The sequence below is a fragment of the Phlebotomus papatasi genome, chromosome 5, assembly GCF_024763615.1.
Source record: "Phlebotomus papatasi isolate M1 chromosome 5, Ppap_2.1, whole genome shotgun sequence".
Lineage (NCBI taxonomy): Eukaryota > Metazoa > Arthropoda > Insecta > Diptera > Psychodidae > Phlebotomus > Phlebotomus papatasi.
In genome coordinates, this window is record NC_077226.1 from 1,707,013 (window position 1) to 1,732,809 (window position 25,797).

The following is a 25,797-nucleotide window of genomic DNA, read 5'->3' on the forward strand; positions in this document are numbered from 1 at the left end:
GAATTGCATGTCCCTGAATATACAAAGAGACTGAACGTGACGACAACTGTCCCCCCATGGATTTTTAACCAAAAATGCATCGACTCTAGTCTGGCAACCCTTAAAAAAGACAACACATCTATTGAAGCTTACCGTGCACACTTTCTGGAGAAACTACACGACCTTGGCAATGATAGTAGATATTTCTACATGGATGGAGCGAAATACGAGGGAGGCACCGGTTTTGGGGTCTATAGTCCGCATCCTCCATTAGAAATCTCTGTTGGGGTTGATCGGATGACATCCATCTTCACGGCTGAGGCAATGGCAATCGAGCACGCTTTGGATGTTGGCATTCAAGGCTCCCAGTCTTTTGTTGTCTTCTCGGACAGTTTGTCCACCCTCCGAGCGGTGGAGAACCCCGAGTGCTCACTTTCTATTCCCACAAGGATTAGATCAATTTTGCATGAGCATCCAGCGGTAACCTTGGTTTGGGTTCCTGGCCACTCCGGAATACCCGGAAACGAAAAGGCGGATAAGCTCGCTAAGCATGGAGCGGACAAAAAGGAGATCAGATTAACACCAGTCCCCTTACTAGATGCACAAAGGTGTACCAAACAAAGTTGGATTTCCCATAGAAAGGAAAAATGGTCCTCCATACCAGGGAATAACAAGTTGAGGAATATAAGTGAGGACCCTGTCTGTACGATCCATCCTCAGCTCTCAAGGAGAAAACAGACCGTGTAAACAGACGGAATTCCCACGGGAATTCCCATGAGATTTTCCATTCCGGATGGGAATTCCGGATGGAAATTCCCATATTGAACTGTCAAATTTTTACCATCCGCTCTATGCGCCTCTGGTGGACTTCAAGCGCAACACAAAAATGCTCCGAAGATTTGAATTTCAAATTTTGTTTTTTCCGAATATAAATAACGGAATGTGTATTTAGAAGATATTTTACGTACTTTATTTTATTAAAGTGGCTTTATTATACCACAAGGATATTAGTAATATTATCTATTAATACATTTCATGGAAAATCTTTTAAAATTTCTCGAGAAATGATTAGAAACGTTGTTATAGCGTAAATATCTTGTCAAAAACCCCCAATTAAAGTGGATAAATCAACGACAGGCTTTGGATATCTTTGCTGATAGGACCTATTGATTAATTTTCGTTTAATTGTAGTGCAGATAATTTAAAATTTTATAAAGTGTTGGAAGAAAATGTATAAAATATCCCTGGGTGACCAAGCAGTCAATTCATTCGGAACAGAGACGTTTACAAAAATTAGTTAATTGTATAATAATTGAATACAAATTGTTTTAAAAAACAAGAAGACTGTAAAATATTTTAAAATTTTATTTCCAAAAAAAAGTAAACAATAAAAAATATTGAAGTAATATTTTATATCCGAAAAGGCAGTTTATATGGTTTCTGGCTATAATTTTCATCAGTGAACTTCGATAGTTCTTACTATTCTTTGTATTTCCTTATCTACATTATTATATTCTTTACATTTTTTAATAATGGGATTTATTGAAAAAGATAAATTTTGAATCTGCCTTTCCAATCATTTAAACCTCTTCTGAAATGTTATTGATGAATATTTAATTTAATCCAGAAACACTAATCCTTTCAAAATTATTATATTATTATTAATCGGTTTTAAATTTGCTTTTAAAATCAATGTTTTGATCACTACAGGAGATTTTACATGTTTTTTCATATATTATTTGCTTAAAAACACTCCAAATTAAATTTTCGGAATTCTCCGGAAGCAAAAAGCTATCTCGAGCGAGATAGCTTTTTTCCATTTTAGAAAATTGAATATTTCACCCTCCAACGGAAAATTTCCATTTGAAATTCAAAATATTTCAAGACATTCGGGCAGTTTCGTGCACTTTTGCAGAGGGCGCTTGTATAGCAAATTTACCATTTGCTCGTGGGAATTCCCGTGGAAATTCCGTCTGTTTACACGGTTAATGGAAGGGGGTTTGCCGCCAATCTGTGACGAGTGCGGATGTCTTTTAACCGTGAAGCATTTGCTTGAGGAGTGCATCAGGTATCAGGAGGAAAGGAATCAAGTTGGTGGAATCTCACTGTACCATGACTTGGGTACACCCAGTAATTCCCAATCATGTAAAAAAGTACTCAATTTCCTGAAAAAAATTAATATGCTGAAACTCATGTAAGTTCAAAGGGGCTCTCCGCTGGGGGTTCCTACACAATGTCACAAGTGTACAAGTGCAAAGTGGTGCATATGGCCCTGGCCGCCGCGCGCCCGCGAAGCCTATAATGATGATGATGATGATTTTTTTATCACAATTATGTATTAAAAACTTCGATACAATGTTAATAATACTTTAATTCACTCTGGACAAACTTCATGTTTAGTGAAAATAATTTTGAATATATCAACCGCCAGTGTTTGGCAGCTGTCACCCGGATAACGAAGTACCGGATATCGAAGAGTCTACTGTATAGCAAAATAAAATCGTAATATAACGTTATGCGTACTGTGTACTTCAGTAAAAAGGTAGAAACACATTACGTTCAGTCCCGACATTAAATCCTTCGGGATTATGCATCTGTCGGAATTATGCACATACAATTATGCAAGTTTGCCTACCATTGGGAGTCAATTTATGAAATCATTTTTAAAATACGCCTGAATGTATACAGTAGAGTCTCCCCCAATTGCAAAAGAAAGCGGAATAGGAATAACAAGTGGAAAATTCCTTGGTATTTTTCCACTAGTTTTCCTTAAAAAAATCCATAGGAATTTTCCATAATAGGTTTCAAGGAAAATTTAATGGATTTATGCTGGATTTTTTCTATAGAATACATCCATGGAAATGCTCGTGGAATTTATGCTGGATTTTTTGGAATAGCAAAGATTACGAGGATTATAATATTGTGGCGAATGATCATTTTTTCAGATCCTAAAACTAATTAATTTATTAATTAAATAAGTGCAGAATCGCCTATCGATCCATTTGCCTATTTTGGGCATATTGAGAAGAGGCTGTTTTAAATCCCCAGTGAGTTAAAAGCCCTTTTAAAACACTCTTAGTGGTGGAAAAGCTTTATTTACAATTAAAGCTATAATTCATGCGAGCAAGTAGTAACAATATTATGGAAATACAGTAGACTCTCACTCAATCGGCTCTTTCTCAATCGGGCGTCAAATTTTGTTGACAGTTTTCACGCTTAATTATGAAGCTAATTTGCTCAAATTCGCTGTAGTTCTTCCTATTTTATCGTGATTCTTTATAATTGAACACTTTTTGTGGAATTTACAAAGGCTTTGATGCTAAATTCTATCGCTAAACCGGATGACATTTTGCCCCATATTCACGATTGAGAGAGAGTCTACTGTAAAAATAAAAAATATTATTAAAAGTGGATTTTATCTAGTTAGGGTAGTCATAACGATCCATATAGCGAAACGCCCGACTATAGGCTCAATTTAAATGAATTAATTAATATTCAATTAATTTCAGGTGTTATTTCGGCCGGAGTCTCGGTACCAGTTCAAATACCTGCCCACAGTACTGATATCAGTGCCAGTTACTGGCCGCGTCTTCAGTGATCTTTGGCGTCTTCGCGTCTTGACTGAATCCCGCCAAAACGCCATCTCTATTTTCCCGCGCAAAACATCACCCAATTGTACAAGCAATAAATAAATAAAAAAAAACAACAACAACAAAAAGAACATTATACATTCCATTGGACATCACACAATTTTAAGAAAGAGAGAGAATTTAAGAAAAAAAAAGAAAAAGAAACTAAAGAGAAGCGATTTAAGAAAAAAAAAATCAACAAAAAGACATTAAAAAAGAAGAATTAAAAGAAAATTTAAGAAAAAAGACAAGAAATAGGTAAATAAGAAAGAAAAAAAAAGAATAAATTAAGATAAAAAGATGTATGTGTAGTTTGTGAATAAATATGACATATGAATTTTCAATCGATGCCAATTTTTGTTTAGCACAAAATCCAATTTGGATCCGATTTTGATGTTTTCTATATAGCTGTGAAAATTCTCCAAAAGAAAAACCTCAGTGTGGCTCCAAGGGGAAAATGCTCTGTTTTTCTTACGGAAAACCTGAGAATTACAGAAAAACCTGAGAATATTTCTTACGGAATAATCTGTTTTCCGGGAAAATTATCTTAGGGGGAGGTGGGGCTTCTTTGAGCTGTGGGGCTAGATTGTTATACGACTTTTTCGCCTATTTCCCCAATGAAGCTGGTTCTTACAATTATTTTATTTAAAAATCCACAATTATTTTGTCTATCCAAATTACACTCAGAAAAGAGCTTATTTGAGGCAAGGTTTAAAATCGACTATAAACAGGGTTAGTCACGGTTTAATTTTAAAAAGGTTTTAAACTGTAAACATGAGTTAACCCTGTTTCAGCAATTTTAACTCCTTTTTTTTAGTGAAGGATTTCACTATTAACCTTAGCACATCGGTTTAAATCTTGCGCAAGGTTTGAATGGTTTTAAATTTCTATCATGGCGAGCTTCTTAATGCATTTAAGGGTTTCTCGTGTAAACTTGTCAAGTGGAATCAGTAAGAGAAAAATGGTGTTTAGTGTTCAGTGTGCCTCAAAGAATGGAGGCATTCGCGTTGACATTTCGGGGATTGGGGCTCAATATGAGCCCCCAGTGACCACCCAGGGACCTATCAACGACATAGGAGAAGAGTAAATTGTGAAAAGATCTGTGGTAAGTGGTGTTTAATTTTCTTTTCAAGTTTGTAACCAAACGTGCGCGTCAAGAATCAAAGTGCGGAGTTTTCTCTTTTTTTCATGAGATTTTCACTGAATTTAGGGTCAATTTTACCGTAAATGTGTAAATAAATGGTGAGCAATATATTTTCTAAAAAAATCTCGGTGAAATTCTTGAAGATTTTAGTGGAAAAAGCGTGAAAATTCTGTTCACTGAGGATTATCCGCACGCCTAAATTTTAAACCCTGTCAAGATTAAGATTTTACCCCTGTTTTAACCTTGAGTTAACCGTGTTTTAATCTCTCAAGGGTTGATTTTCATCCTTGCCACGGTTAGTATTGGTGCAATGTGTGCGCGTCTAAAGCCATTGTGCGGCGTTTCCTCAAGTTTTCACAGAATTTATCCCAATTTTCCACCATCAATGCCCAAATAAACAGTGAGAAATTAATTTTCATAAAAAATATCGGTGAAATTCTTGAAGGTGTTAGTGGAAAAAGCGTGAAAATGCTGTTCACTGAGGATTTTCCGTACGCCTAAATTTTAAACCGTGTCAAGATTAGGATTTTACCCCTGTTTTAACCTTGACTCTGTTTTAATCTCTCAAGGGTTGATTTTCATCCTTGCCACGGTTAGTATTGGTGCAAAGTGTGCGCATCCAAAGTTCAAGTGCGGCGTTTTCTGTATTTTTAACGGGATTTTCACGAACTTTTAAAAATTATTATTTTCTTATCTTTATCTTTATTTTCTAAAAAAAAATCGATAAAATTTCTCGTGATTTTAGTGAAAAAACTGTGAAATGCTGTTCACCACAAAATATTCTAAAGACTTTTGAATTTTAAACTGTGTCAAGATTACGTTTTAACTTCTTTTTTTAATCTCGAGTTAACCGTTTTATACGTTTTCTATTTTCCACGGGATTTTGCCTTATTTATTGCTAATGAATAAACATCTATCTATCTATCTATCTATCTACATGTCTAAACGGTTAAGATAAATTTTGTAATTTTAGTTTATGTTACCATTTTTTCTTAGATGTCGGAACTCCAGATTTGCAGAAGTTCGAACGAGAGGATCATACTGAAACATGGAAATTTACCTAAAATTTCAAGAGGAGAGAACAGAAGCACGCCAGGGAGCAGTGGAAATGGGAAGTGCAAAATAAAATAATTGCCGCTGTCCTAACCTCTTACACATCCTTTGAAGTGGTGCAGGCTGAAGCAGGATTGATTAATTTAAGCTTAAGGAATTACGTAGGTTTCAGAAACCATAAAATATGCCCTTCTTTAATTTTTTTTTTTTAAATATAATAAAGAATATTTCTTCAAATCCAACTCTGAAACATAAAAGTACAACATTAGAACAATATTAGGTGAGATTCTTAACAATCTCACCTACTATAATCCTAACAAAATTTCATGTCGTCCGATCGACCTCAAATTTGGCCAAAATGTGTTTCAGCACTTCCTGATCACGAATATATATGTGGCTAATTTACGTTCCCGGCCGGCCGGCCGGCCGGCCGGCCGGCCGCTCTTTGGAGCTTAATAGCTCCTAAACTAAAAAAGATATCGACTTGCGGTTTTCGGCAAAGGTTATATATCGGGTGAAAATTGCAACTTGGTGCATTGACCCCCCACCCCCCACCCCTCCTTCCGCCATTTTGAAGACCCCCCTTTTTTTGTTTTCTCAATAGCTCCGCCCCTATGGCATTCAGCGGACTTAAATTTTAGTATGTTATAGCTGGGCCTTAGAGCTTTCCATCAATACCAAACTTAAGGTCCCCCGACCCCCCTGACCCGAGCTATAAGGGTCCAAAAAAAATTTCTTAAAATGGCCATAACTCCGGTTCTAATTGTCAGAATTTAAAAAGTGAGGGCTTTTTGGAAAGCTCTCGTGAAATGCCACTTCCCCTTCTAACATCGCAAGTTCATAAAACCACCGCTAGGGGCGCTTTTTTAAAAAAGAAAATTTTTAAATCTTAAAAGTTAAATAACTCAAAAATTCCATTGTGCATCGGGCTGAAATTTTAGTATGTTGTAGCCGTTGATTATACCTATCAAACAAAAAAAAACCTTAAGTCGATCCATAACCCCTGACCCGAGCTATAAGGGGTCAAAGTTCGAACATTGACCGGCCTCTATCTCCGGTTCTAATTAACATAGCGACCTAAATTTTACCTTTTTGGTTTCGTCTCGATGAGCACTTTCAGATGGAAGTTCAAAAAGTCACCACAGGTGGCGCTGTGATAGCGTCAAAATTCATCGAAATTCAAAGTCACTTTTCTCAAAAACGGCATTGTGCAAGTTAATGAAATTTTAGTATGTTGTAGTCCAATCTAGGACGTTTCCAAAATGGTGCGTATGCGCGCTGTGGTTTCAATAGAACCGGAGATATGAGGGGTCAAAGTTCACGAAATTCAAAAAATCATATCTCCGGTTCTATGTAACCGATTTTGATGAATGAGGGCTTAAACGAAAGATCTCACCAAATGCTACAACTTTCTAGAATATTTGAACTTCGTGGGACCAACACCAGGGGCGCCACAGTCGAAAAACCAATTTCAATATCACATAACCTCAATTATCTCGACTGTCGCTGAACCGATTTTGATGATTACTTCAACATAATTGTAGAGCACATTTGTCTCTACATTTTGTCCATACATCATTTTCCACTCAGACTACGCTATCACTCCGATTTTGCCGTTTAAGTGTGAAAAAATTGATTTTTCCAATAATAACGCTTTGAAATCACTCAGATGCCAATTTGACTGCCTCTACTCCACCAAGACACTTAAAATAGGGGTTTAAATGGAAAGTCCCGCAAAATACAACAATTCTTTGATATAGTTGAAGTTCAACAAATGACTACTTGGGGAACTCTGGATGAAAAAACGAGTTAAGAAACAAAAAACCTCGATTATCTTGGCTTCTGAGTAATCGATGAGATCATGTTCTATGGGAAAATTATAGAGAACATTCTGGTCTACATTTCACCCATATATCACTTTTCTGTCAGTTCATCCAAATCCTTGATATTTTGGTTTCAATACAAAATTTGTATAATTTCACGAATTTGATTTAAGATAACTGAATGGCGTCTCCCAACTTCAGCTCCAAATCGAATTTGCATGCATTCCGAGTTAGCTCACGTTAAGAATCTCACCTACATAAGCCGGTTAGGATTATCTGTCCCTTTTCTAAAATTTTCATTTACAAATTTTAAGAGGCTGATCTTTTAAAACGATTTTCGGAGACATAACTCACATAGTTTTTCTCTGAAATCAGAAAACTAAATATTTGCTGTTAGCAGTTGAGTAAAACTTATATTTCAACGAAAGTTTATAAACATGAAATTTGTTTTCAATAGCATTTTTTACAAGAAAAAAATGGCGTATTTTACACTACATTCGCCGTACAAAATAAGGTATGATCAAGGAAAAAAAAACAAATCCTTGTTTAAATTTTAAACAATCAACTTTGCATATAAATCTCACAAATTTAAATTTTTAAAAGAGCTTTAAAGTTGATGCTTCTCAATTGGCTTTAAATAAATTTGTAAAGGCTCTATCCTAAAGTTTCTCACTGGCTTGAAGCTTTGAGATGAGAAAATATTCTTCACATGTTGTACTTTGTTATCAAAGAATATGTATATATTTTTTTAAAGTTGCAATACCACAAAAAAATTCTACTAGTGTGTATACGCCATGCTGGCGTATACACACTAGTAGAATTTTTTTTAAAAATGCCTTTTTAAAGCAAATTTCCCATATCCTTGTAGGTAGAAACGTCAGAAATTTTCAAAAAAGGCATTTATAAAAAAAAATTCTATTAGTGTGTAGACGCCATAAAGCTGTTAAGGTAATATAGATATATTTATTTATTTTTCATTGAGATAAGATTAAATATTGAAAAAGAATATAGGTAAACAAATACTGTCAATTTTTCTTGATGGATTTTCCTAAGTTTTTGCTTAATTATTTTGAAAAAAGCTTTTCTAATGCTGTTGTAAAATTTACTCCCTAGTTTTTGCCAACATTGTTTAAAAAAGCTTTAAATAACAGATATTTTTACGATACCTTAAAAAATAATAATATAATAAAGTTTAAAGTAATGAAATAACTAGGAGTTATAAATTCTTATATTTGTGTTAAATTATAATTATTTAATAGTAAAATAAGGAATTATAATGATATATTGTTAGAGCAACAAGTACCATTTTATTGTAATAAATTCTAAATGTTTACTTAACCTAATTATAATTTTTTTTATACTTCTACACTGATGTATGTATATGAGAAATTCAAATCTCACTTAAGTAAACTTCTTGGAAATCATTTTTCAATCTTTGTTAGAATTTAAGTCAAATTTACATGTAAAACAATTAAATAATGCTTAGAAATTCCTTTTATAATATTTTTCTTCACTGAGAAAATAAGAAAATAACGACTAAAGTATAAACTTTTTATTTTAGCCGTTACTTTTTATTTCCTTAGTGATGCAAAATAATTATAATAAGAATTTCTAGTTTTATTTAATTATTTTCCAAGCAAATTTGATTTTAATCTTAACAAGGGTTGAAAATAGTCATCCAGGGGTTGAAAGAGGCGAGATTTGAATAAACTCATGACAAGGGTTGTTTTTCCGCTTGCCAGGGGTTGATGGAAACAAGGATTGAGTGTAACCCGTGTCACGGGTGAAGCCATACTCCTTCCAGGGTTTGACGAAACAGGGTTTAAGGTATAAACATGGCGAGGATTGGTCTTCATTCTTGCCAAGGTTTACTGAGAAAAAGGTTTTAAAATATACCCCTGACAAGGATTATGGTTTACTCTTGCCAGGGTTTGACGAAAACAGGGTTTAAAATATAATCGTGACGAGGATTGGTCTTCATTCCTGCCAAGGTTTACTGACGGCAAGGTTAATCAATATCCATAACAGGATTTGACTTTCTACCTTTTCAGGGTTTGGTTGAAACAGGGTTTAAAAAATACTAGTACATCAAACCTTGCCACGTTTAGGTTGAAACAGGGTTTGGCATCAGTTTGATAGACAAACCCTGTTTTACATACCCATTTAACCGTGGATTTTTTTGAGTGTATATCACATTAAAACTCAGTTCTCAAAGTAGCCCCACTTCCCCCTATCCAGAAACGATTTTCCTAAAAATAACCTCACTTTTCCGTGTCACTCTAATTCTAGCACTTTTTCACGGTATTCTCCTTTCTGTTTACTTTACTGGAACCCCAGGAGTTCCCTACTTGCAATTTCAAACACAATCTATGCGCCAGGTTTTCTGAAAATTGCGGAAAAACTGGGAAAAACGAGGGAAAATCTCCACAATATTCACAAAAAGGCGCTTTGTCAAGATGACTGTGAAATTGACTGAAGGTGGCAGCACAAACTGACTCATCTCTCTATCGACACATTTCAAAATGTCATTCAAATGGTTTCTTTGTGAAAAATAAACAAGGAAAAGTGGGAAAATTGGGGAAAATTTAATTTATGCACATGGAAAATCTCTCTTATGCATTTTATATTGCTCCTAGAAAATCCCACAGAGGTATCTGTGGTGAAAATCTATTAAAAAAAAAGGGGGGAAAACGGGAAAAATACACTTTTTGCTGTTTTGCTACGGAAAATTCAAAATTAACCGTCTCTGAGAAGGTAGTATTTTGCGATATTTATTGCAATTTGAACGCCAAAATTAGCTTCACATAATGAAATACAGTAACTAAATATGATTTTTTTCCAGAAAAAGAAGATGCATTTTCCACAATTTTCTTCATTTCTCGAGATAATTTGAAAAAAAAAACCAATTGGAAGAGTCATGGGAATACTGAAGATTTCTCCAAGGATATTCCTCAGGTATTTTTCCTCGCGCGGGCTTTGAGATTTGTCAAATTTTATAGCACTTTTGACATCAAAATATGACATTTGACATTTGTTTGGTTTGAGATTAAAAAGAAGAAGTAGAAGAGTCGATAGCTGGCACCGAAGAGCGACTGTGCGTGAGAGAGAGCGTTTTGTAGCGCGTGCTGCGTGATTTTTACCATCTAACACCGTCACTCCCGTGAGGGTCACACACTGTCCCCCCCAACAGAAACATCAATACCATCTGCCACACGCTCGACAGTCATCCCCCCCACCATCTCCCACAGAGCTAAAAAAAAAAACACCGGGACAGGAAAGGAAAGGAAAAAAAAAGAAGTGCGAGGAAGGGACAATCTCCTGCCCACCATCTTTGTGGTCAAATGGTTGACTCTGACACGGTATCCCCATCAAGCGGTTCGGCCGATGGCGTTGCTGCGCAATCGACAGCTCAAGCGCCATCTGGGGGCTCGCAGCAGGCATCAGCTGCCGGCGGAAGTGCCGCTGCTGCCCAAAAGCAAACCAAGGAAATTGTCGGTGAGTCCCAATTCATTTTCTCTTCTGTCTTTTTTTTTTTTTTTGTTTGGAAATGTCGCATCTTCGGCTCCTTTTGGGCCAAAATCAATAAATCCTGGCCTCTGGAGGCAAATGAAAATGTCCCATGGAATACTCAAATTTCCCAGGACATTTGAAGTTCACAGAACTGACACTAGGGTCGCTAAAAGCAATCTAAGTCAATTTCTACAAAAAAAAAAAAAAAGATTTCAAAGCGCTGTACCTTCGGTTCTATTTGACCGAATTTAATGATCAAAGGTGCAAATGAAAGGTCTCATGGAATACTCGAACTTCCCAGGACATTTGAAGTTCATAAAACTGACACCAGGGTAGAGATGTGCGCCGAGATAATTTCGGCGGCGGCGGCTAACATTTAAAAATTGTCGGCGCGCCAGACTTTTTTCTTTAATATTTTTCGATTACAATTCACTTAAATTATCGATTTTCCTCAAATTTTTTTCTTGTTAGAATTACTAATCATGGAAATCTATTTAAAAAAAAAAATAGTAACAACAAAACAGATAGAAAACAATCTGTCAACTTTAGGCACAACTTTTGATGATTTTACAAAAAGACAGATTCAAATAAAAATATTAACAAAAATTTTTGAAATCCGTAGACACGTAAAAATGAAAATAATTTTATCTGGAATTATAAACTTAACTCTTTCGCGTCCCACTTTTATTCAGCAGATGAATTCATGTAAAATTGTGTTTTTCCTAATGCTTTATGATCAAATATAATAATTCAGAGAGGAAAAAAAATTTCCATTGCGTGAAAACTCGGAAAAACCCCGGGTCATATATGACCCTGTTGTCCTCAAGGGAAGTGTATTTACCATTTTTAAAATCTATATCACGGACTTTCTAAGAGTTTTTTTGCTTGAAGTTGTTAATTTGGCGAAAACCATGGCAAACTGGATTGCTTTGAGAAACACTGTACTCCTGGTGTTCAAGGAATCTTCCTGGAAATCCCTTGAACAGTCACTGTCACAATATTTTGAGTGGTATTTGGCAAAAATAAACTTATCCACATATTTCTTCACACACAATACACTTGCACAATATGAGACGCTTGCAGAATACTCTAAAATATTGCAAAATATGTTATAATTCATCAGATATAAGATGAAATGTCCAGGAGCAAGATGTCCCACCTGCATTTCACGAAGAAAAACAATGTCCCAACTACATTTCGCTATAGATTTGGGACGAAAACACTGTTACCGTTGGGGACAATAGGGTCATATATGACCCGGAAAATTCTACACGCTTTTCTGGAAAATTGAGAGTAGTTTATTATATCAAAATATGCAATATACAATCTTTGGATATTCTATTTTGTGTTTCTAAAGAACTTTTTGCTGAAAAAAATAAATTAATATAAAAAATTTTGAAAAAGAAAAGTCATTTCACAAAGTTCGAAATTAGTGATTTTTGATCTCAAATATTTTCTTTTCCTGAATATCTGGAGTCTTGAGAAAATTAGCCAAGAATCTTACATCTTTCTATTATGATGTCGTGCACAAACCGATAGATTTTAATCAATGTAAATAGTCAAAAAAAAATGTTTTTTCCCCGGGTCATATATGACCCTAATGACGCGAAAGAGTTAAATTCAATATCCAATAGAAAAATTGTTTATGTAAAAACAAAAATATTTCTCGATGAAAATTTGATAACAGTTGAAATATTTGGTAAGAAATGTTGAATTCGATGCACTTGATTAAAATATTATTTTTAAAAAAAAAATTGTTTAAAATCTTAACCCTTTAACGACGGGACACTTTTCACGAACTGAAAATCATCAATAAAAATGAATCTGGTGAACGTAATCAATGATAAATATTACATCCATGGGCGTACCTAGCTAGGGGCAGGGGGGGGGGGCAGCTGCCCCCCCTAGAAGCGTCAAAGAAGACAAAAACAAATGATAAGTAAGAAATACAAATCTTTCCAAAAATGGATTTAATTTTTCTATCCATAAAGATCGAAACTTTCATGAAAATTCTACTGCTTTTAAAAGTTGTAAATTTAGTCACTTCTCAAAATAGATGTTTTACTGCTCGTTTGTACAGTATCAATACAAAAATGAGCTCATACTAAAGTTATTTTTTTTAATGTTTATACGTAATCGTAAAATAAAAAATTGTAGGAATCCATAATATATTTGCAGATGTACAGCCATTTGCTATCTAGTAAATATTGCAGCACAAAAGTGAATAATGTTCAAACTACCGCATTGATGAATGATTTTATTATTATTTTTTTTTCTAATAAGGTAAAGTATAGTATGTCGATCACTTAAGGATAGATTTTGTGAAAAAAATATGAAAAAACAGTTATAATTTGTGTTTTTTTGATAGGGTTTTTGCCTAAAACTATAGAATAGATTCTTATCTATCTAATTGTTAACTTCATTTAGTCATAATATAATTTTACATTAGGAAAAGTTAAAATGTTTTAAAAATGCGAAATGTGAAGTGAACCAATTTTTCTTAAAATTAAACAAATCACAAAACTAAAAAGCCACTGATTTAATTTTGGCTTGTTTAATACATCATGAATAGCACTTAAAATTTAGTTAATCAATAAAATAAATAGGGAAACTCACTTTTATGAATTCATTCGGAAGTATAGAACAACATTCAAGTGAAAAAAGCTTCACTTTGCTATGATTCGTCGGCCGGTCGAATTGAGGAACAATTTATTTAAAATGCACTTTCAATTTTAATACATAAAATTAATCTTCAACTTAGTCATGGAAGTAAAATTTTTGCACAAGTAACAATTTGAATTCTATAGTAATCTGTAAGGGTAATAATTGAAATAATTCCTTAAGAAAAAAGTCAAGAATATCAAAAAGTATGCCATAATTTGATGAAAAATTGCGATTTTTTTTTTAAGAAATACTTTAACGCTCCGTATTTTTATGATTTTTTTTCAGGGTTTTATGGTCAATTTCTATGATATTTTTACTGAATTGAATTAATTATGAAATCATTGGCCCTATGATGTTAAACCATTCGCTAAGTATTATTGTAAATGCAAATAAATTAAATAAATATTTCCACCGGTCGACTTGAGGAACCCAGGGTGGTCTACTCGAGAGGCGATCGACTCGAGGATACTTTACCTTATATCCAAATTTTTTTTAAGCAAAAGCCTCTTGACAATAGATAGTATAATAACTAACTATCCTAACTATACATTTTTTTTCATAAGAATGAAAATTGTCTATTATGGTTATTGTCAGAAAAATTACTTAATTGAATTGAAATATAAACAAAATTCGCCGCGGCGCGCTAAAAAAGAACTGGCGGCGCGCATTAAAAATTTTTGGCGGCGGCGGCTAAGCAAAAATCGCGGCGGCTCTCGCCGAGCGGCTAAAATCGGCTTGGCGCACATCTCTACACCAGGGTCGCTAAAAGCAAGCTCAATCAATTTCTGCGCTGTACCTTCGGTTCTATTTGACCGAATTTAATGATCAAAGGTCCAAATGAAAGGTCTTGAAAAATACCCCAAATTTTGTATCATTTGAAGTTTGTAGGATCAATACAAGGAGGCGCTGTGATCCTCCTGAAGACCTCTAAAATTCTGATATATTGAAATTGCCTTGTATTGTATTTATTTTCCCAAATTAAAGCCATGGTTGCGTCTGCCGCCGTCTTACCATAACCGGTCACACCATGGGTGACATAATAACTCTCTCCCTAATTGTCCCATTGGCTATTGTCGATAATTCTCGCTACTAATCATCAGTTAAATCAGCATTTGTCGTAACTTCCTTTTGACAAACTTTTCAGGAGACGAAATTTTCAGTTCAGAATTATTTTTCTTAAAAATGAGCCCCAAATGCGATACTTTTGAGTCAAAATAATAATAGTGGCACGAATAAACTGTAAGTTAACTCGAAAAAATCTTTATAAAATTATTTAAAAGCAGAAATATTGAGAAATATGTTAGAAGAAACACAGTAATATTTTATCGTAACTTCCATCGTTTATAAAGCCGTAACTTCCAATGTATGGAGATTCTGGAAGTTACGACAATTTTCGAAAATGCATTATATCAATTTGAATTATTCTAGTGATAATAAGTGCTATTATTTGACTAAATTAGTCAATAATACTGTTATCCCTGTTCAGTGGCAGAGCTAATAAAAGGGAAGTGTAGGGATGTGCTCCCGTGAGCTAGGACCCAATTTAAGGAGCGTGTATCGCTCCGAAAGTGTAGGGAGAAATGGGAGAAATTAATTTCATATATAATGACTAGGCAAATTCAATCGGTTGTGTATATCTACACAGTCACATGTATAGATATACTGACCTATGGTAAACATTACAACTTTAATTGTTAATATTCAGCAAACTATTGACAGTTAATTAATGAAACTTCTTGTGCGTATATTTAAAAATAGTAAAAATACTTTAGTTGGGAAATTATTATTTAAATATAAAGATCTTCCGCACAAGATCGGATTAAAAATAAGATAAATTAGCGAAAGCCATGTTCAGCTCTGAACAATCCCTGTCTCTAAAAGGTTTTATTTCATAAGTTTTATTGAATAATTTTTGTGCGCCACGTCGGTTGTTTTGTTTTGAATTAATGACAGATGGGCAGGGATTTTTTCCTCACTTTTTTCTCACAAATATCGAATTAAAATGATTTTATATTACACTATTCGCACTGTGTTTGGATATTTGGAAGAGTTTATGACCGTTTTAATGAGAAATATTGCAATTTTTGTTGGAAATTACAAGCCACGCAAACGAGTAAAAGAAGTTACGGCAAATGCTGATTATTGAAAATTTTGTATGAAAATTTGTCGTAACTTCTCCAAAAATGGAAGTTACGACAAATTCTGATAAATTTTTCTTAATAAAGGGCACTTACGATAATTTTTGTTTAAAATAATTTTTAATGGGCTTATAAAAGTTTCTTTTTCACAAGTGCGTTTGTCCAAGCTCCGCCTTGAGCAGAGCTCAGGCTAGAGGACGAAATTATTCCGAATAGCTCAGAATAATTCCCTACTCTTCGAGTGGCTTCCAGGAGCTTCCTAGTCTGCGGATCCTGGTTGAGTTGTCCCCGGCGTCCTTCGACAGCCTCTAATGGTTGGCCAAAGGCCTCGGGTATAAGGCAGAAATGCCACCTGTTATAGGCAACGATTAGTTGCCTCACTGGGGAAGGGCAGAAAAATCTGTACGCAACTCGGCTGTGGGGAGCCTCAATGCAGGATCTCAGCAGAACTTTCTCTAGGAATCTCGCTGAAAGCCGACTCTAAAATTGCCCACTGGAGGCAATTGGAGCTGGGCCGTTGATTATTTTTGGCACGCAAGTGCCGATGATCAGAAAGGCCCTGGATGGTGAGAGAAAAGCCCTGCAGAGTCATTAAGGCACTTACTCTTGAGTGATGCCGCTGTACTCTGCTGCTGGTATTAAAACACCTTGTTGATTGCTGGCTTTAGTCTGATTTATTTAGAAAAATTTTAAAGCTTTTATACAAATTTTGGTATCCCACTTCAAGCATTCAATGCCAAAATATGACCCAAATCTAAATATGCAATTTTAATGACACAATTTTCTTATTTACTAAAAATTTTGCTGACTGATTGCATGCTTTGTTTTCATTTCCCGGTGTCGCTTTTCACCATTGCCGGGTGATCCCTATTATTGATGGGAAAATCTGAGAAATCAAGATATTTTAAATCTTCAATAGTTCTTAAACTATTGATTATTTTATAATTTTTATTTAGCAAACATATTTTTGAATAGTTCAAAAATAGTTTGCCATAGATCAAATTTCCAATTTACCTTTGTAAATGGGTTAAATTTAGCCTTGAAAATGTACAATTTTGCTCTTATGATTTGGAAAACATCATAACTTTTTTCATTAATATTGGCTAAATTGTAAAGATGATTAGGATTTTGTGGATGAATCCTTGGAATTAAAAGTCCTAGAAATAATTTGATACAACTTTTATTCCAGGATTCATTCTAGAAGTCCATGAAATTTCAGGTTAAATATCGATAAATTTAGTGAATTTTAAGAGCAAATTGCACAAAGTAATTTTGATATATTAAGGAAACTATGGGTCCTTAAGGGACGAGACTCTATTGTCCTATTAATTAAGGATATAGAAAATATATTGAGACTAGTCCCGTTCCTTTGGTCCTTATAGTTAAGGAAAATACATACCCCATCCTTGGGTATTGCAATCACTCAGCAATACCTAATATTCTATTCGAAATAGTTCAGTTTTTTAACGGATCCTATCAACATTCTGAGAAGAAAGATGAAGGTTTTCTGCCTCTTTTAGTCTAAAGGGACTTGTTTAAAGATAGTTCCTTCACAGGATGTTTCGGGATTCTCCGTAAATTTTGATAATAAAGTCCCTGCACCATTAATATGTGCTTGAAGTGGGCTTTAATAATTATTGAACAAATTCTTAAATATCCTTAAGTGCTGTGTATCCATGTTCATCTTTGAACAGCGTTTAATAAACAAAATTACGCTGATTCCAAATATGTATATATCTCAAAATCGCAAAAATGAAGTTACGATAAATGCTGATTTAACTGACGAAATGTATCTTAATTTGCTTTTTTTTTAATCATCATTGTGTTGTACGTGCAGCTTTGAAGGTGAGCGGCTTGGTGAAGTGGTTCAATGTGAAGAGCGGCTATGGATTCATCAATCGCAATGACACCAAAGAGGACGTCTTTGTGCACCAGAGCGCCATCATCCGGAACAATCCGAAGAAGGCTGTCCGGAGCGTTGGTGATGGTGAACTGGTGGAATTTGACGTTGTTGTGGGTGACAAGGGCAACGAGGCGGCCAATGTGACGGGACCGGATGGGGAACCGGTGCGCGGAAGTCCGTATGCGGCTGACAAACGGCGCCTCTATCGATTGTGGTATCAGCGCAATCGCAGCAGAATGACCAGTAAGGACAGCCATATTGCCTTTTCTGTTTGTTTTTTTTTTTGGGAACAAGGTAAAAGGTAACGGGGAAATATTGCAGGTGACTACTTTGGCGGCGGCGGCGGCGGCGGCGGCAGCGGTGGTCGAGGTGGTAAGAAGGAGGCCACCGAAGGGAGTGAGGAGAGCGACGGTGGGCAGCAGCAGCATCAGGCGCCATCCCATCAGCGTCCTGTTCGTCGTTTCCGTGGCCGCGGCGGCGGCGGCACTCGTTCCCACTATGGTACCGGCGGCGGCGGTGGCGGCGGCGGCTACTATGACACGGGGCGTGGCGGTAGGCGCCGCGAGATGGTGGACGATGCCGGCGGGCAGGAAGATGGCGGCGGCGGCGGCGGCGGCGGTGGCCAGAGGGGTCGCGGTCGAGGCTCCGGTACACCAAGACGTTTGTTCCGGCGCAGCTTTCGCGGTGGAATGAGCCGCGGCGGCGGTGGTGGCGGTGGCGGTGGCATGGGACCACCACAGCGTCGGCCACCGCCTGCACAGTCAGCTGAAGGGGGCGGCGGCGGCGGCGGCGGCGGTGCTGGCGGCAAGCAAAACCAGGGCGGCGGCGGCGGCGGCGGAGGACCACCAAAGCGACGTGGTCGTGGAAAATGGAGGCCAACGGGCCGGCCAAAAGGTAGAAGTGGTTTGGCAGCGGGCGGCGGCACGGCTGACGCAAATGGCGACCATACGGCCCAATTAGATGGCGCCACAGGCGAAAGCAACGTTTAAACAAAGCAAAAAAAAAAAAAACAAAAACAAAAAAACAAGAAAAACACAAAGAAAAACGGCAGAAATGGATAGCAAGAATGTCAAATAGACATCCCCCGGATCCTTTTTCCTTTTTCCTCCCACCCCCCGCGCCACCAAAATTCCTCCCACAATTCACTTTTGCATGGCTTGCGGTTCTTTTTGTTATTGTTTTTCTTTTAAATTGTTTTTCTTTTTCTCCCTTTTTGTATAACCTCAAAGCACCGCCCACTTTCAATGACGTTTGTTGCTTTTCTTTTTTGTTTTTTTTTTGTTCAAATGGCCATAGGGATCCTCTGCAAATGCTTCTAACCAAAAAAAAAAAACAGACACAATTGTCACAAATCTGTAACAGATGGCGTTGATGTTTTTTTTTTTGAGAACAGTCTGAGAATCCTTTTCCGGGAATGCTTTAATATAATATTCAAGGAAGTCGTGAAAACAATGTCTTGAGAACACTTTGGGAATTATCTCAATGAAATTTCATTGAGAACACTTTTGAACACGTCAAAAAAACCATTTTGCAAAATTTTTGGGAACACTTAAAAGCTTGAGAATTTAAATACAATTTAGGAAATGCTTAGAAAACATTTTGAGAACGGTTTGAAAATCATTGGAAGTCATGAAAAACGGTTTTGAGAACACAATATGGATCCTTTAAAGGGCTTAAGAACACTTTGGACCCAACGAAAAGTGACACAGGGCTCTCTAGGGGGCTCTAAGAACACTTCAAAAGCTACGAAAAGTCTAAATCATGTTTTTCCGCCATTTTCAAGAAAATTTCGCAACAAAAAGCCAGTGATAGGCCTAGATGAGGTTACAGAAATGCGATTTCTTCATTGCAAAATTTGGATTGAGGCAAATTCGGACGATATTTATACATAAATAATGCAAATTTTGGAAAATTGGATGCGAAATGCATAAAAGTGTCTGAAAAACTTTAAAGTTGATTTTCTCGGAAACCATGAGAGATAGAGGCCTCAACTTTACATTTGTTTAGAGGCCTCTATCAGTGACCTGCGAGAATCCGCGAAGATTTTCATTGCCCACGAATAATACGCGCACGGGAAAATTCTCTAAAAAAAAAAATGAGTGTTCCCCGAAAAATACGCGCACCGTGAAAATCCGCGGGAACTTCGCATCGCGCGAAAAAATACACGCCTCGCGGAAAAATACGTGCCACGTGAAAATTTTTGGAAAAAAAATCCCGTTTCGAGAAAATCCGTGAAAAAAATCGCGTTCCGAGAATCCGTCAAAAAATTCGCGTCTCGAGAAAATCCTCGAAAAAATTCACGTCCCGCGAAAATCCACGAAAAAAATCGTGTCTTGAGAAAATCCGCGAAAAAATTTGCGTCTCGAGAAAATCCCCGAAAAAATTCGAGTCTCGAGAAAATCCGCGAAAATAATCGCGACTCGAGAAAATCCGCGAGAAAAATCGCGCCACTCGGAAATCCGCGAAACAAATTTGCGTCCCGAGAAAATCCGCGAAAAAAATCGTGTCTTGAGAAAATCCGCGAAAAAATTTGCGTCTCGAGAAAATCCTCGAAAAAACTCGAGTCTCGAGAAAATCCGCGAAAATGACTCGAGAAAATCCGCGAGAAAAATCGCGTCCCGAGAAAATCTGCCAAAAAATCGCGCCCTGTGAAAATCCGCAAAAAAAATCGGGTGCCGCAAAAATCCGCGAAAAAATTTGCGCCTTGAGAAAATTCGGGAAAAAATTTGCGTCTCGCGAAAATCTGCTAAAAAATTCGTTTCGAGAAAATCTGCGAAAAAAATCGTGTCTCGAAAAAATCCGCAAAAAATCGCGTTTCGAGAAAATCCGCGAAAAAATTCGTTTCGAGAAAATCTGCGAAAAAATTCGTGTCTTGAGAAAATCCGCGAAAATAATCGCGACTCGAGAAAATCCGCGAAAAATTCGCGTCTCGAAAAAATCTGCGAAAAAAATCGCGTTTCGAGAAAATCCGCGAAAAAATACGCACCCTGTCAAAATCCGCGTAAAAGTCCAGTGAAAATCCGCGAAAAAATTCGCATCTCGGGAAAATCCCTGAAAAATTCGCGTCTCGAGAAAATCCGCAAAAAAATCGCGTTTCGAGAAAATCCGCGAAAAAATTCGTTTCGAGAAAATCTGCGAAAAAATTCGTGTCTCGAAAATCCTTGAAAAATCGCGTCCAGTGAAAATGCGTTAGATTTGCGTCTGAAGAAAGTCCGCGAAAAAAATTCAAGTCTCGCGAAAATCCGCGAAAAAAATTGCGTCTCGAGAAAATCCGTGAAAAATTCGCGTCTCCAGAAAATCCGCGAAAAAATTTGCGTTCCGCGAAAATCCGAGAAGAAATTCGCTTTGTGAAAAATCCGTGAAAATCCGTTAGATTTGCGTCTGAAGACAGTCCGCGAAAAAATTCGCATCTCGAGGAAATCCGCGAAAAAATTCGAATCCCTCAAATTTCCGTGAAAAAAACACTCCGCGAAAAATTCCGGTCTCGAGAAAATCTGCGAAAATATATTCAAGTCCCGGAAAAATCTGATAGAAAGGTCGCGACCCGCGAAAATTCGCATCCCGGGAAAATCTTCGAATATAAACTCATTGGTTCCGTTCAATAATAACCTTTCGAAGAGCCAAAGAGTCACTGAAAACCTATTCGAAAATCTACCGGATTTCTTTCGGTATCCTTTTGACACTTCAATCGTCAATAATATCAACAAAAGGATGCAAAGTTTGCTGCAAAAAGTGAATTTTTGTGTAAGTTTTGTCGAATTTCAGGATGGCAGAACGTTTTAATTGCAATTTTAATACGATAAATGTTCCCTTTCTTGAAGAGTTGCTCACTTTTGTGTAACTCTTCGGTTTAAACGGATTTTTAGGTAAGTTCTCTCTAGATATAACCTTCGAATCGGTAAAGGAAAAACCTCAACCGGAGAGAGCTTTCAAATCGGAAAAGTTCGACGAATGTCTTAATTTCTTTTTTTTTAAATTGGTCTAAATTTTCTGGGCTACAACATAAACATAAATGAATCAAAATCGCATGCTTTGATTTCGAGATAAAATACAAAACGTGATTTTTAACCGGTTTTTGAATCAACTAATGGCACAGGAATCGTCGTACGCGCGCGTAGATATATTTTTAAAAAAAAAATATGAAGATATCTCTTTCCAAACCGGAAATATTGCATACTACGGATGGCCGGACGGACGGACGGCCAGATCCGAAGTTGCCGACTTATGATTTTCGGCATCAGGGATGTTCAAAACATCTACCCTGTGAATTTCAGCTCGATCTGAGCACTTTGAGAAAATTCGAGGATTACAATAGCTGTGATTATGAAGGAATTACACCTAATTGCAGTAGCATTTTGAATTTCCCTTGGCCAGTAAAGGAAATTATCTTTTGTACTCGATAACAAAAAAAAAATATCCCAGTTGCTAAAAAATTTCCCAATTTGCTCTGTCATTTTTGTGTCTTTGTATTTTTGTTTTAGTTTTTTTCTCTATTATTTTTTTTTTAATAAAAGAAAAAATTAAAAAAAAAAAAATATTGAAATTGCCAAAAAATCCGCCATGCCGCTGCTCACACATTTAATTTTCAGTAAAAAAAACACATTTTTCAAAAAAAAAAGAAAAAATAGTAAAAAAAAATCACATTCACACGCTATCATCACATTTTAGAGTCATTTCTAAATATATAAATATATATATATATATTTATATATTGTGCAAAAATGACAAGAAAAAAACAGCTAAATTTTTGTTGTGTATTTTCTAACCTCTTTTTTCTGTTACTGTTTTTTTCTTCACTATTTTTCTCTGTTTCTTCCTTTTTTTCCTCATCATTTAGATTTTGGACATTCAGACGGTGAATTTTAGGCGATCGTATTAACAAAAAAACAAAAAAAAACACAAAAAAAAGATCATGGAATTACACAAAAACAAAATGAATTAAAATGATACATCGCGCCATCTGTGAGAGAAAACATTTTCACAAAAAAAAACACACATGAACTTACAAAAGAATTACAAAAAGAAAAAGAAATAGAGAAAATTCAGCATAACTTGGCCTGGTTCAGCATAAAAAAAACACACAAACATTACAGAGAACTACATTAATCACTTCATCATCAATCCCCCTGGCCACTCCATTTTCTCATGGTGTCCGCAGACACCTCCGTGGACAGAGTCTCCGAGTGTCTAACGGAGTCTCCATGGACATCAAAGCCGAATCACTCATCTTCGGTTTTATTTTTTTTATTAATTTCTCTATTTTCCTTTTTTGTATTGTCTCCCCTGTCCCACTTTTGCCCCTAAGGACAATTTTAGTATGGAAAAAAAAATAAAACAAAATGATGCATTTTGGACTAAAGAAACACAGAGTTTTTCTCTTGGATTTTCCTCAATTTCAGGTACAGGATGAAACCAGTTCTATGGGCAAAAAGTTCAATCTGGAATTGTAAACAGTTTTCCAGACTGTTCTTATTAGGGAACAGCGCCATCCATTGAGATTTCTTCTTGTACTTGCATGCCAGTGAGGTGTCAGCTGAGCGAATTCCCATTCCCACAAGAAAACGTGTTTTCATTTCACAGTGAAGGTCTTTTTAGATGAAATTCAAGTAAATTTTGGTCCTTTGATCGAGAAAATAGTGCGTGCAGTGAGAAAATGTCCCTCTACCGTGAAAATAGACGGAATTCCCACGGGAATTCCTACAAGCAAGTGAGTAAATTTCCTATACTAGCGCCCTCAGTAAAAGTGTAAGAAATTGTCCGAACGCGCCCAGCGAGCACCAAATGCTAAGCTTTTTCAAATCAGCTGAAAACATATATTTTTTCAGCTGAGCTCTGCTGACCTCGAAGTTACACTAGCGATCGCAGTGGCAATTAGTCAAAGTTATTCTTTTTCCACAATCGAGTGAGAGACTTTAATGCACTTGGTTTTTGTCTTTGCTGAGTTGTGTAGAAGCTAAGGTTAACCTTTTCCATTATTACAATTTTATGATTCTTACAATAACCACATTTGACATTAAAAAATAAAGCAAAAAATTTTAAATTCTCAAAAATTTTAAAAAATCATATTTATAATATATTTTGAATAATATGTATTCTTAAACCTTTTCCGACCATTAAATTTAATTTTTTTTTTAATTTTATCAAAAAATATTGTGAATGCAGGGCCGGATTTAGTAATGTGGAGGCCCAATGCCCATTTGTGGGGGCCCCAAAACTTTTACGTTTTTCAACAGAGCCATTGCTTTAAAATTTTATACAATATAATGCTTTCCATTCTACAGGTAAATTTAACCCTCTAATGTCCAATTTTTAAAAATGCAAAAAAAAACAGTAGTATCATAATTTTTTCCAGGCTCATTAGGGTCCAATAAACTCAAAAAATACCATCCGTTTTTTGTTATATCTTTTAGTTTAGGCGCTAGCTGCGAAAATATTTTAAAAAAAATTCGAAACCCTTTTTGCTTTTCAAACTTACATTGAATTTTTTTATTGTTTTTTAAATTAAAATTTATAAAGTAGAACGACATATCTTTGAGTAAAAAATAAATTTATTTTAGGCCGATTATTTTAAATCGGTATTTTTCTTCAAATTATAAATGCAATTTTTTACACAAAAATTTCCCTACTTTTTCTTTGACCTGTCACACAAAACTGGGGATAACAACTAAACAAAGAGTCAAAATAAATTTGAACTTTCAGTAAGACTATTACCAAGGATAGGGGAGACGGGGCAAAAAGTCACAAATCGAAAAAAATCAAAATTCAATATCTTCCAAGATAAAAAAGATAGCGGATTAAAATGTTTTCTATAAATAGCCCCCGTAGACCTTTTGCAATGTCATAAGTTTCTTATGAATTCGAACAAGGAATTTAGAAAATAAAAAAAATATTGAAATTTTTAGGCCTGTTTTTGAAATATTTTCCTCACAAGAGATATCAATTATTACCTACTTATTTTCCAAAATTGATGCACTTGGGATTTTTTCCTAAATGATTTGGATTCCCTGTGTACGAATCCACTATCCGTTTTAGCATTTTCCAAATATTCTTCTCTCCAGAAATCCTTTTATTAAAAATGGCCACTTGGGGTAAAAAGTAACAAAAGGTATAGAGCTAAAAGTAACACGAAGTGAAGCAATTTCAGATGTCTCACGGCGAAAAGAAATGCCATTACCATGTCTCGCTGTTTGTTGTTTGCATTGGTCAAACGATTTGTAATCTTTTGTGTATTTTTTCTAAAATAGCTTGAAAAACGGTTTTCTCGTTCAGAAAGAGAAAACGGTGTTTTACAAAGGTGTAGATGAATAAATTTTTTATGAAAATATGTCCTTTAGGTATTTTTTTTTTCAAATTTACAGAAACCCATAATGAAGCAAATCAAAATATGATAATACCCAATGTCTGATACTATTTGCCCCAGCATTTTTGAGAATGGTCACAAGATTACCTTTTAAAAATCAGCTCAATAAACGTATTTTCTTACAAAATAGAGCAAAAATTACTTTCACAAAGTTGTAGAGTGGTAAATTTCTTATAAAACTGCGCTAATTGGAAATTTCTGAAGCGCTCGAGTAGCTTGTAAAAAAATAAAATATACGTTTTGTGACTTTTTGCCCCAGTCTCCCCTACTATAACACTTTTAAATAAATAAAACCTTTATTGTCGCTGTATATATTATTTTTGTGATGCTACCCTGGAGTGACTCTTAGGGCCCATTTATAGCTATGTAAAACACCGGCGTAATACCGAGAAAACAGTATAATTAATCAATTTTTTGCCTATCAATTAGACAAGTTCAGTGAAATTATATCTTTGAAATTTTGAGTGATTCGAACTCTGATTCAATTCATTTAAATAAATTTAACAGGTGGATACAAAAAAAAAAACGCAAAACAAGAAATTTTACTAAATTCTCAGACTCGAAAGCACAATACTTTTTCCATAAGTTAGACCA

The 25,797-nt window shown here is 35.7% G+C and overlaps 2 protein-coding genes across 3 annotated transcripts in view; both read left to right on the forward strand.

Moving 5' to 3' along the window:
* Positions 1-3,952, forward strand: part of LOC129808766 (paired box protein Pax-6-like) — an 83,941-nt gene extending 79,989 nt beyond the window's left edge. Inside the window, exon 9 of the mRNA XM_055858605.1 lies at positions 3,489-3,952. Within this exon, the coding sequence (XP_055714580.1) occupies positions 3,489-3,577 (89 nt within the window). The 3' untranslated portion in view covers positions 3,578-3,952. The remainder of the gene's footprint in view (positions 1-3,488) is intronic.
* Positions 3,953-10,639: 6,687 nt separating this feature from the next.
* On the forward strand, positions 10,640-23,212 carry LOC129808775 (Y-box-binding protein 1-like). Of its 2 annotated transcripts, XM_055858627.1 has the most exons (4): positions 10,640-11,123; positions 17,778-18,086; positions 18,165-18,737; positions 22,681-23,212. In XM_055858627.1, exons 1-4 carry the CDS (start codon positions 10,970-10,972, stop codon positions 22,707-22,709), a joined length of 1,065 nt encoding a protein of 354 aa, XP_055714602.1. In that variant the 5' UTR covers positions 10,640-10,969; the 3' UTR covers positions 22,710-23,212. The 2 variants fall into 2 exon arrangements, with proteins under 2 accessions (XP_055714602.1, XP_055714601.1); XM_055858626.1 differs by having other exon boundaries at positions 18,165-23,212.
* Positions 23,213-25,797: the final 2,585 nt, after the last annotated feature.